This window comes from Ceratotherium simum, chromosome 4 (assembly GCF_057802395.1).
Source record: "Ceratotherium simum simum isolate JZ-2026a chromosome 4, ASM5780239v1, whole genome shotgun sequence".
Taxonomy (NCBI): domain Eukaryota; kingdom Metazoa; phylum Chordata; class Mammalia; order Perissodactyla; family Rhinocerotidae; genus Ceratotherium; species Ceratotherium simum.
Genome location: NC_141903.1, coordinates 60,883,005 through 60,896,524, shown reverse-complemented (window position 1 = coordinate 60,896,524; position 13,520 = coordinate 60,883,005). Strand labels below are relative to the sequence as shown.

Below are 13,520 nucleotides of genomic sequence, written 5' to 3'. Positions count from 1 at the left end.
TAATAGAAGATGGTAATGTGACTAACAATGACTAGGAGAAGAAAACTACTATAGACAGAGTGAGAGAAAGACCCCCATGAGGACATGGTATTCAAGCTAAGATCTAATGGATGAAAGAAAAAAAGTTATGGATGGGAGACCCCCTGGGAATACCGGGTGCTGTAGGCTTAAAAAAAAAAAGAAAGAGAAAAAGTTATCCATCCAAGGAGCTGGGAAAAGGTGTTTGCAGCAGGGAGGAGTTTCATAGCAGGCAGGGTTCTCAGCAAATGTCTAGACTTGTGTATTAGAATGCTTTCTACCTTTTATGACAGTTGTAACACATCCCATCTGTCTTTATAAGGTTTTCTTTCTTCATTAACTGTCAGTCAATTGGATGTAACAGATTCTCCCTACAAATATTATTCATAAGCATTACTTCACTGTAGTTTAAATCAGCAGGTGAACAGCTCACTTTTCAAATCATCAATGACATTTTAAAAGTTTTGGGTGTTTTTAGAAGACAGTTATCAGAACTGGGTTTTATGGGTTCATCACTGGTCTTGTGGATTCTAAAAGCAAACAATTTTCAATTTGACGATTCAACTATTGTAGGCTTATAAAATATTGTTCCTCAATAAACAATAATTTAAAATATATGAAGGAAGGTGGTTTGTATGTACTTTTATCAATCTTTTTTTTTAATGTAAAGAACTTGAGAGTCTATAAAAAATTTATAAATGAGTTAAAATCCACAGGATGTTTTATTTATCACATTGTTCAAAAACTGCTTTTTTATTTCTGAGGTTCACAATTCCAGAATTATTAATTTAAAAACTCATAATTGTTTCTTTACACATATTGGATTCAAGCCTTATTTTTCTGCTAATGACTCACAAATGAATAATTTCACTTGTATTTTACTTGAATTTTAGGTATACTTTTACAGCAAGCTACAAGACACTGAAAATTTGATCCCCACCTGATGCCACATTTTCTAATTAATATTTGTCTCCTTTCTCCCCAAACTGGCTTTTCTACGTTATCTCATTTCTGCAAGTGATTTCATTATTGTTTCAGTTTCTTGAGCTTAAAAATGTACTTCTCCTTTCTACTTCCTTCCTTCCTCCTCCTCCATAGCTACAAAGTAGTATTAGATCTTCTCCACAATGTGTTAGGTTTGTCCTTTATTCTCCAATCTCCTGCTGCTCATCATGGGAAAGACCTCGATTACCTCATAAAACTCCCATATTGGTTTCCCAGTTTATTGCTTGAATAGACACAACATATCATTGAACAGATATGACATTATTCTTTTGCTCAAACATCTACTGTTTAATCTGACCCCATTTTCTTTAGTTGCTTTACCTCATCCATTCTAATATGAACTCTCTACCTCAGCTCAATTTGAGATCCTCACTATCATCCTCTACCTTCTCTCTTCTTATAGCTTCCTCTCTGCTGGGAGTCAGCAGGCCTGTTACTGGGGACATGAGTAGGCATGGTTCCTGCCGGGCCTCTGAGCAGATGAGACCATGGTTGGGCAGGGCTGGAGCCTGGTCATGGGACCACTTCTGGGTCTGCAGATCTCTAGCCTGTACCAGGGATGCAAATTGATTTGGTTCCTGCCAGGTTCCTGAGCACACTCATGCCAGGTCCATGGGTGGGTTCCTGGGTAGCAGAACTGCCTCTGGACCATGAGAGAGTGAGACTGGAGCCAGGCCACAGAACTGCTTCAGGGTCCTCAGTCAGCCCTGCAGTCAGTGGGCCTGTTACTGAGGGCACCAACAGGAGGGGGTCCTCTTGGGTCCTTGGTGGATGAGGCTCGGGGCAGCACTGTGGACAAGAAGGGCTGGAGCTGAGTTCACGGGGGGCAGGGGTGTTTCTAGGTCCATTGCTGGGAGCACGTCGCTGTCTACAGGCCTGCCATCTGGGTCCAGGCCTGCCTTCTCAAAATGGTCCTCCTCAGTCTTGGGTCCCACGGAGCGTTCACAACCTCCTACCTGGATCCCAAGGTCCTCACAAAGGCACTTTTATTCATGGATGGCTGCCAAATTGTTTCTGTGAGGGGACAAGGGCTGGCTACTTTCTATTCTACCATCTTGTTGACATCACTCCCTATATATAACTTCAAAATTGCAATATACCAATTTTACCTAGTAAAGTTTTTATGAGGGGCAAATCATATTTTCAAAAGAATTGGCTGCTTCTCTGTAGCCTCATATTTTCAGCTTATACCTTCTCTTCTAAAAAATCAACAATAGAAAGGGTGGAAGGTGCCTTAAGTTTGGGAGCTGGACATATGCCTTCCTCCTCCCTGTACACATTTCTAAAATGTGTACATACTTTCTCTTCTGCCTCTTCTTTCTACCTTCTAGCCTCTTCCTTTCTTATGAATGGAATAGAAGGCGGAGATTGGAAGGAAAAGTACATGTCTGAATTGGAGAGGCTGTGCTGCCTGGGATAAGATCAGACTAGCCTTCCCCTGGCTCTGTCACTCATCAGCTATATGATGCTAGGGAATTTTCTAACCAAGTTGAAGCTCCTAGGTCCCTTCTGTTACTCTAAGTATAATACAGTCTACATAGCAGGATTGTAGGGAGGACTAGAAGAAGAGCACACAGTAGGTACTGCCAAGTATTCTAGTTATAATAGTAACGATTATTAGTATTAGCTTGGATTATAAAAAAACTAGGTTCAATGAGAAAAAGTTGAGGACTGCAGCTTTTCAGATTGATTTTTTTTTCTGTCATTTAATCTGGTCCAGAAATGAATATTAATACCCTAGAAACATTTTCCTTTTCACCTCTCACATCCATCAAGAGTAACGTGATAATACGTTCATGGGTACGGCAATCTCTAATTTAATCTAACACATTATTCCTGTGTTTGATACAGATATTTCCTAAGAGTTTGGGTGAATAGTTATTTCAATTTTTAAAAACATTCATAAGTAGCTACTTCTTGGAAGGAATAATAGACAGCCCCTAAATGGGGTGAAGGGTGAGAGATTTAGGTAAGAAGAGGAGGGAAAACAGCACCAAAGTGGTGCCAAGGAAGGCAGGTGTAGATGAAGAAATGTTCACTGAGCTGTACTTGGTGTCAGAAATTTGGAATGTCAGAAATTTGGGATGAGTCTCGGTTCAGTTGTCGAATTCTAGATGACGTTAGGCAACTTGTTATATCTCTCAGAATCTTAGTTTCTTCAAGATTGTGGATTTTAAATTAGTTTTTTGCATGTAATGTGCTTATAAACATAAAGTTATTATTCTTTTTTTTAAATTTCCAAAAGCATCTTTGTTATTACCCTTTCATCTTTCTTTGTTGCCCTTGGATATAAAAACCTGTGGAGATTGTTTACTTCCATTGAGATAGTCCATATATCTTAATGGTAAGAATTTAGTTTAATGAAATTTAAAATAAACCCAGGAATCAGAAGTCTGGTATTTCTTCAACTTATTTATAAGAATCAAAGTTGTCCTTGAAAAGCAAATGAACTACTTTCTTCTTTTGTTCCCAATTATACCTCCAGAAGATAATTACTTTTAATTAACAGATTTCCATAAGTGACTATGAGAAAAGATCATAAAATTTGAGCAAGGTAAGTTCATGTTTCAATTAGTTGCCACACTCTGATAAAAGAATCAGCTGACTTTTGCTTTTTATTTTCCATATTACCTGCAACAAAAAATAGCATATTAGCAATACTTTGGTTGTCTTTGGTTTATTCTATTGGATATTTGTTTAATATGTGTAATGATCAAATATGATGATATATACAAAACAACTCTTTGATCAATATTTAAATACATGTATATATATATTTAGTGATAGATATATCATTATTATTATTATAGTATAACCTTCTGAAAATAAAGAGTATCCTAGAATTCCTATGTATTCTATGCATCTAAAACATATTGTCTATCTCTATTACTATCTTCTATGAAGTTCAAGAGTCTCCAAGACTACCCTCACTTCTGAAACCACCTGTGAGTTTGGGGATCCCCAAGACAGACCTCAGGTTTGATAATTTGCTAGAAGAACTCACAAAGCCATTTTACTCATGGTTATGGTTTATTACAGTGAAAGGATACAGATTAAAATCAGCCAAGGAAGAAGTATACAAGGGAGAGTCCAAGAGAGTTCCAAGCACAGAGCTATCCATGGTCCTCTCTCAGTGGAGTTGTGCAGAGAGCATTTACTTCTCCTAGCAATGATGTGTGACAATATGCATAGAGTATTGTCAACTATAGAAGGTCACCACGCTTTGGTATCCATAATTTTTTATTAGAGTTAAGTCACACACACATGGCTGACCCCAGTCTCCAGACATTCCAGAGGCCAAATTGATACCACGGCCTGACGCTTCCAGGTAAACAAAACATTCTCATCAGATACAACATTCCAAGGTCTAAGTGGTCACCTCCCAGAAGCTGAGGTCAAAGGCCAGCTCTCTTTTTGGTCATGGTTAATTCTTTACTGCATACCTCCCAACTCCATGCAGTCATCACTTTGCTTCTAGATTGTTGCAAAAAGCTAAAAGTCTCCCTGTTTCCCTTACACTCCCTAGAATCCATTTTCAACCAAGAAGCTAAAAAGAATTTTTGAAACATAAAGTGGGTTAGGTCCCTTCCTTATTTAAAATGCTCTGTTAGCTTTTCATTACACTAACAATAAAATCCAAACTTTTTTCCATGGCCTACAAATTGGCCATGCTCATTCAGAGTGTGACTCTGCAAAGGGCATGTCTACCTGACATCATCTTCACCCATGCATGACCCCCCGGGTATCTCAAACTCCATCCATTCTGTACTTCTGTTTCTCTCAACTACCAAGTACTTCTAGATCCAAAGCCTTTGCATATGAAACTCCTCACCCAGGGATCAAGCTGTAGCATAAGGCACTCTTCTGTTCTGCTTTGAGTGACCCTGTGGCAGCTATCAAAGATGTTACTTCAAATATACTGAGAGAAAATGTGCCTCTGTCTGCAGCTAAGCAGGCAGTATCCTACAAAAGAACAAAGCTGAAGCAAGACAAAATTCTTAATAAACCTTGAAAATTCATTAAAAAATCATGGTGTTTGAAAACCAACATTATGACCCTTTCTTTGTAGTAATGCTTTATTTTAGTATTTGAACTCCTTGGAAGCCTTTAATTGCCAGTCTGGATATTTAGATTTCATATATGCAGTGAATGTGAAATATGAATATTTCTACCTATGTGAATGAGTATAAATGAGTACAGCATTTACAATTTTGACAAATATAATTTAACACCACAGAATCCTGGGATCCCGTGCGTGCACCAACGCATCACTTGTCCAGCCATGCTGAGGCCACGTCCCACATATAGCAACTAGAAGGATGTGCAACTATGACATATAACTCCCTACTGGGGCTTTGGGGAGTAAAGGGGGGAAAAAAGGAGGAGGATTGGCAATGGATGTTAGCTCAGGGCCGATTTCCTCAGCAAAAAGAGGAGGATTGGTATGGATGTTAGCTCAGGGCTGATCTTCCTCAAAAAAAATAAATAAATAAAAAATAAAAAAAGAAAGAGGAAAATATCCTGCTGCAGCGTAGAGATTTGACCAAGTCACTTCAAACTGGACTATACAGGCATTTTTCTCAGAGAAAATCTGCAGCTTTGGCATCCTTGAGAGAAAGAAAAAAGGCATATGACCCAGTTTAATCTGTTTGTCAATGGGATCTTCAGGTAAATAGACTAATGATATTTACTAAGAGGAAGAGACTTAATCTACAGAGTGCCCCTAGTAAGACAGCCCTGGCTAAACATTATATATAAACTACTATACTACTATATAAACATTATATATAAACTACTATAAATAAACCTGAAATCTATAGATTGATGAGACATGGCACCCTGGAGAAAGTTATGCAATATTTACAACTCTCTATAAGAATAAAACAGAGATATTTAATATCTTAAATGCTTGCCCTGCTGTGTTAGGTAATAACCCACTCAACCTAACTTAACAGATTTCATCTGTAATTCTGGACCAGAATGATCACGTCTAATGTGAGAACAAAGGACCTAAGGAGCATCTTTTTACGTCCGTCATCTCTCCGCACTTTGTCTGAGCCTCTTGGCTGCCTCTATCCTTAAAATTATTAGTAAAACTCCATACTAGGTAAGATCTCTGATTTATTTGAGCTTGATTTGTCAATCCAATTACTGTGTTAGTTCACCTAGAATTCTTTCATGAGATCATACATTTTCCTTAACATAAAAGCCACTATGAATTGGATCTTCTGTTACTTGCAGCCTAAAACTTCCTAAAAATATAAATATTTACCAAATGAATTGATATCAGAAGCTATACTTATTGTATATTCTCATTAATCTACATAACAACATTTCTTAAGTGCCTGAACACCACTACATTTTAGAAAAATATAATTTCATTTGAAAGATCTGCAGAATTTCTCATAACTTTTACAAGATAATGAAATTAATAACTATGTTGATCACATAAAGATAGTCAAAACTCCATTAAGTGTCAAAGGAAAACACTGATTCTTGGGAATATATCTCTTCACTGAACAATCGGGCAGAGATGTTCCAAACAAAGGAACAAGATAAATCTCCAGAAACAGACTCCAGTGAAACAGAATTAGATGATTTACCTGACAGAGAATTGCAAACAACTCTCATAAAGATGATCACAAAAGTCAAGAGAACAACGCACAAACAAAGGACTTGAATAGACATACAAATGGCCAACAGGTCACTTATCATTCTACTATATGAAACAAAATGCTCAATGTCACAAACCATCTGGGAAATACAAATCAAAACCTCACACCTGTCAGGATGGCCATTATCCAAAAAAATAAAAGACAACAAGTGTTGGCTAAGATGGGGAGAAATTGGAACACTTGCACATTGTTGGTGCGAGTGCAGAATGGTACCACTGCTATGTAAAAGTTTGGAGGTTCCTCAAAAAATTAAAAATAGAATTACCATATGATCCAGCAATCCCACTTCTGGCAATATATCCAAAAAAATTGAAATCAGGATCTCGAAGAGATATTAGCACTCCTATGTTCATTGCAGCACAGTTCACAATAACCAAGATGTGGAAACAGCCTAAGTGTCCATCAAGAAATGAGTGGATACTAGATACAGAGAACAGAGTGGTCGTTACCAGAGGGGAAACAAGGTGGGGGGAGGGCAAAAGGGGGAAAGGGGGACAAGTGTATGGTGACAGATGGCAACTAGACTTTTGATGATGAACATAATGTAGTCTATACAGAAGTTGAAATACAATGGTGTACACCTGAAATTTATATAATGTTATAAAGAAACGTTTCCTCAATAGAAAAAAGAAATGAGTGGATAAAGAAAATGTGGTATATACGTACAATGGAATACTATACAGCCTTAAAAAGGAAGAAAATTCTGCCGTAGGTGACAACATGGATGAACATTGAAGACATTATGCTAAATGAAATAGGTCAGTCACAGAAAGACAAACACTGCATGATTTCACTTATATGAGGTATCTAAAATAGTCATATTCATAAAGTCAGAGTGGAATTCTGGTTTCCAGAAGGTGAGGGAAAGGAGAAACAGGGAGTTACTAATCAACAGGCATAAAGTTTCAGTAAAGCAAGATGAATAAGCTCTAAAAATCTGTTGTACAGCATTGTACCTATAGTCAACAACAACATATTCTACACAAATTTTTAAGAGGGTAGATCTCATGATAAGTGCTTTTCCCTCGATAAAATAAAAAAAAAAATTTAAGAAAGAAAGATAGATACATTTGGTTAACTTCTTTATTCATATATAATATAATCAGTACTATACTTTTAGATTTGTCAACACACAGAATTTTGAATTATGATGATTGCCTGAATTCTGTTGCTAACATGTATGTGGAATTTAAAAGGAGTTATTTTCCATGTACAATAAACACAACCTTATTACTGAATATTTTTCTGAATAACCTTCACCAAGGTAAGAAGTATATTGAAGATTTAATAGAGTACCATTAAAAGTTTCAGTTGGTTCTAAGATTACAGTAAACTTTCATTTACTTTTTAAAAAGGAATTATTGCTCTGTGCTAATGTTTTTCCCCAAGTTAAATGAATCAAAATGAAGCATACAAAGTTATTTTACAACTTTGACACGTATTTCATTCACTACTATCACTATAAAACCTGTTTAAGAAAATAATTCTTAACAAAAAAATAAAAGGAAGAATGTCACATTTACTTTTTCCATTCATAGACAACACTGAATGGAAAAATACTTGGATCCCTCATGTTTTCACATCTTATAATATTGAAATAAATTATTACAAATTCAGACAAAGTTAACAACACTACAACCTTCTAGCAAACTTACGTTAATTAGAAACCATATTGAAAATATGTTGTTCATGTATTACAAAAAGTCACTACAGGAACTTGTCAGTAAGCAAGAGATGGGAGATGATGGTAGAGTAGAGAGGTGGAAAAGAGAACCAATACAATTATCTTCAAATATTTGAAGGGCTTGCATGTGGGAAATGGAATAGACTGTTTCTGATTGCCTCCCAGAGGCAAAACTTACGCCAAAGTTTGGAAGATATGGAAAGATTTCATTTTAATGTAAGGAAGAATCTTTCACAGTGTTCAAGAGTGGAATGACCTGTTTTGGGAAATCGAGTTCCCTACGAACAGAAGATGATTGTTCACTATTTGCAAATGGTCTAGAAGAGATTTGTGCATTGGATGAGAACTACATGATCAACAAGATATTTACTGTTCTACTACCATTATCCTACTGAATTTAAAATTATTTCCCATTTTGAAATGTTAACTTCATGTAAAGGGCTTAATAATATATGCAGACATTTAAACATTTTAAAAATATTTTTAGTCAAGATGAAAAATAATTCACTTACAATTATCTGATATTTTTGAAGAGAAATATTCCAAAAGACCTAAAATACTTGTTTCCCTTAGTTCTGGCTGTTCTTTTGATTTGTCAATGGTTAAAAAAATTTTTTGTGAACTTTTACAGTCACAGAAACCAATTAAAGCAGTTTTTCGCAAATTGGAAGTGGCCGCATACAAGCAGATTTCTGCAAGAATTATTGTGTACATGTAGACTACATTCCAGGCCCAGGAAAAATCATCTACCTTGTAGCTTTCATCCTAAAATGAGACAATAGCTATTAGATAATCAAAGTATGTTCTGTCATAATTAAGAACTATATACTGTACTGATAATAAAAAATATCTTCAAATTTTATGGAGTTGTTAAAAGACCATAATCTATTAATATTTCTAAAATGTACTCATTAGAAAAACAGTTTTTCTATGGGTAGACTGTATAAAAACTAGTTTAAAGAATTAAAATTGCAAATAGCTAAAAGGTATATAAAGAACAACAATTTTTCAGTTTCCCCAGTAATCAACGAAATGTAAATTAATCCAATGATATACTGTTTTCCATATCATATTGTAAAATAATCTTTTTTATATAAAGATCAATTCTTGTGTGGGGCACTTTTATACAACTTTCATAGGAAAGCAAGAAAGTTATATTTTCTGTCCTAAGAATGTTAAAAGAAAGTTCATAGTCTATCGCTTAGTAATTTAATTTTATGAATTTATTCTAAAGAAATAGTCAAATGCAGATAAAAATTGTATATATGAGAATACCAGTTCAACATTAGTTGTAATTAACTGTGAATAATTAGAAACAAACTCAATGTTCAACCATAGAGGAATGGTCAAATTATCTCATGCCCACTAAAATTTAAATTTTAATAATATTTAATGACAATGCAAAACGGTTTTATGATATACTTTAAATTTTTTAAAAGAGTAAATTAAACCATATATGGCTATATGATTTCATTTCTTAATAAAATTTAAAGTCCCTTTCATGTATGTGTGTGTGTATAATCTATTTCTCTATCTCTATCTCTATCTCTATCTCTATCTCTATCTCTATCTCTCTATCTATCTATACTGGGATATATGATAAATGTGCATTAACTTTTGTACTTAATTAAAATTATTATTACAAAGTTACGCTCATTATAATCCCAAATATGATATACAATTTAAATAGTGGCAAAAATAAAATTTATTTCTATTCAGGTCTTTTTGCACACCTAAATTAAAAAGATACTCTTACCTGATTCTGAACAGACATAATGCTTAAAAGAAAATCTCTCATTAGTTCCATTAAAGCTTTCAAGCAGAGCGTGTTTAATTTGGCAGCCTCCCCAAGGACCAACAAAGCCAGTGCTGAATCCAACCTGGGAATTTTATGAACAAAATAACAGACATTAATGTAGAATAATAAATAATGAGCAATTTTAAAATGAAAAAATAGTAATAGGCCAGAGGAGATGAGTATCCTGGATTACCAGATACATTATCTTTCAACAAAGATTAGTATTTCAATAAAGATTAAGTTGACATTGGTTATAATAAAAGTCTACAAGAGCGAGCCACATTTTGCCAAGATGTTTGAGTTCAGAGAATTGTTCCGACAAAACTCTGAGAGTAATAAATACTACCAATGATCACATTTCTTCCTAGACCCTGTATAACAAGCAATCAAAGGCTCTGGTTCCAGAGAGGGTCCCCACAATCTCACAATAGGTCTTGATTTTTACCTTTGCAAGCGATTCCAAGGGATGAATTTCAAGAGAATGTTTTCTTCTCAAAAGAGAGAACAAATAAAATAGTAGTCTTCCTAAATATTCCAAAAGTTCAGCATTATTTGGTTTTACAAAAAGTGCAACTTCTCAAAATAAAATTTGTATTTTACGTTTATTGGAAGACTGTCAAGATTTATTTTTCAAAATATTATATAACTGGTAAATCACACAAGAATTTATTAGCCCTAAATATACATATGTTTGATAGTTCCAGGAAATTATACATTTAGTGCTATTTTTACCCAATTGAAAGAGATATAGTTTGCAAGAGAACTGATAAGAACATCAATGTAAAAATGCCTCTGCCTAGAGCTGCATATTGCCTTGATTTATAGGCCACTAATAAATTAAAGAGTTAGTATGTTTTACAATTATATTTTAATTTCACAACTGTGATATTTCAGGCCAGTAAGTCAAGTTCATCATGATTTTCAAAAGGAAACACCTCTAACCATGGAAAAAAAGACAATTCTTTATATTTGAATAGAGCTTTACAAATCTCAATGTGCTTTCACATAAATTATCTCATTTCATCTGAACCACAATTTTTGACATATTCAAGACCTTTTGAAAATCTTTTTTTTCAAATATTAGAAAATTGAGGCCTAAACAGATCTTGGAGATTCGTCCAAGTTCATCTTTTAAGCTAAGTTAACTATAACTGAAGTCTTCTCCCACCTATGGGGATTTACTGTTTTGCAATTTTGCTTTTCCAAACCATTATTTAAGTTTATCTATATTTAACCTTTAGTGTGACAATGCTGCCTGTTGCCTATCTAATATTATTTGCCTCCTTCTTCCTTTCAGAACCAAACCTGAATTTTGTTCAAGATGGCAAAATGCTCAGTTAACATTGCCTCCTCAAGATGGAAACATTCTATATCTTGGTTGAGGCAGGATTACACAGGTGTATGCATTTGTCCAAGGTCATAGATCTGTATACATAGAATGCGTGAATTTTATTCTATGTAAATTATACCTCAATAAATTTGATTTAAAAATGACTCCCCAGACTCCTTTGAAGCTCGGAATAGCCATAAATGTAGATTTGGTCAATGAGATATAAATGGAAGTATATTATGAAAAGCTTCCAGGTAAACTATTACCTTTCTGATTAACAAAAAAAGATTAAGTTTAGATAAGAGGTGCTTTTACCTCCTTTGCTCATCCATTTGCACCTACTTAGAATGCATACATGAAACCAGAAGGTAGAACAGCTGTCTTGCAAAAATGAGGATAAAAGTCACATACTAAGAATGGAAGAAAAGGAAGTTAGAAGGAACTTTGGTCTTGAGGATTCCTCTTAAGCAGCTGCATCAGTAGTGCACTGCTTGTTATGTGCAATCAATAAAGCCCTATTTGCTAATGCAATTGTAGTCAGGTTGCTGTTACATGTAGAACTGAATCCTAACTGATACACGTGATAACATGATGTTTACAAGCATAAACTTTACAGTTGCAAAAAATAGAGATGGAATCTTAGCTCTGCTACTATAAGTGCATGACATAGGGCAATTTGCATACCCTACCTCAGTCTTAATCTACTCCTCTATAAGGTAAATATAGCAAAACCTACTTTTCAGAAACTATTGTGAGATTTAAATGAAATACTCTATGTAAAATGGCTAGGTTCAAGATGCTGAACTGAACTGAATTACAGAAATACTATTCCTAAAGTCAAAGGATATGAATTTGATATCTTTCTTTCTCTGTGAAGTCCTAGAGTGACCAAAGGAAGAGGTCCAGATGCCCTCACAGATGAACACGGAGTGAGTCATTCTCCAGAGTACTCATCACCCATAAGGTCAAGTAGAAGAAAGGATAGTCTCCGAGTTCACAAAACTTCTTTTCCTCTGAGTATATCTCACAGTCATAAGGTTCCGGTTCTTCTGTTCTCTTTTAAGTCTGGAAAACTGTAACTAACCTAGGGGACTCTTACCAAAACATGGATTGATAAAGATCTTTCAGTGTCAGTCACCTGTGGTAGGAAAATGTTTCACCAGAAACACGATTTTTAATCAATGCTGCCGATTGCAAAATTTTCTATAAGTGAAAATGTCTTTGCCAAAAAATAGAATCAAAGCATCAATACTTATAAATTGGAGTTTGTTAAAAATCAATGCATATAGAAAGAAGAATTCAAATTGGATTAGGTTAGAAATTTTAATACAGCACTAGCTTCTTTGTGAACTCATTATAGTACACCAAGTCTCAATTATTAAAACATTGACTTAGTTTTACAATGCCATGAAATTCAACACATACAAAGTAATTTATAAATATAGATTTCCCCCTAATTCTGTAAATAAAGAAATTGAGGCAGAGGTTTACTGGTATGTCTAAAATAACATAGTTACTTGATTCAATTTACTTTTGAGTTTTTCTCTCTTTAACTTTTAAAATTAATGTGAGGGCTGGCCCCATGGCCTACTGGTTGAGTTTGGCATGCTCCACTTTGGCAGCCCAGGTTTGGATCCCGGAGATGGACCTCCACCACTCGTTGGCAGCCATGCCGTGGCAGCGACCCACATACAAAATAGAGGAAGATTGGCACAGATGTTAGCTCAGGGAAAATCTTCCTCAAGCAAAAAGAGAAAGATTGGCACAGATGTTCGCTCAGGGAGAATCTTCCTCAGCAAAAAAAAAAAAAAACTTAATGTGAATCATTGCACACAGCTAAACAGTACCATATCCTAGACTGGACTTCATGTAGCCGAACTCCAGTATAGTGTTCCTTCTACAATAATATAAATCAGCTAAAATACAATAACCAGGGGCTTCATAAAAAGCTATCAATCTACATACAACCTTATAAAAAGGTTAGGAATGTCAGCATTCAACACACTGTTC

General features: G+C 35.0%; 1 protein-coding gene across 2 annotated transcripts in view; it reads right to left on the bottom strand.

Moving 5' to 3' along the window:
• TMEM232 (transmembrane protein 232) overlaps nt 1-13,520 on the bottom strand; it is a 694,734-nt gene that overhangs the window by 101,814 nt on the left and 579,400 nt on the right. For both annotated transcript variants that reach the window (XM_087429935.1, XM_087429934.1), the window contains exons 9-10: nt 10,139-10,262; nt 8,895-9,147 (exon numbers count right to left, since the gene is read on the bottom strand). In XM_087429935.1, the coding sequence (XP_087286061.1) occupies nt 8,895-9,147; nt 10,139-10,262 (377 nt within the window). The remainder of the gene's footprint in view (nt 1-8,894; nt 9,148-10,138; nt 10,263-13,520) is intronic.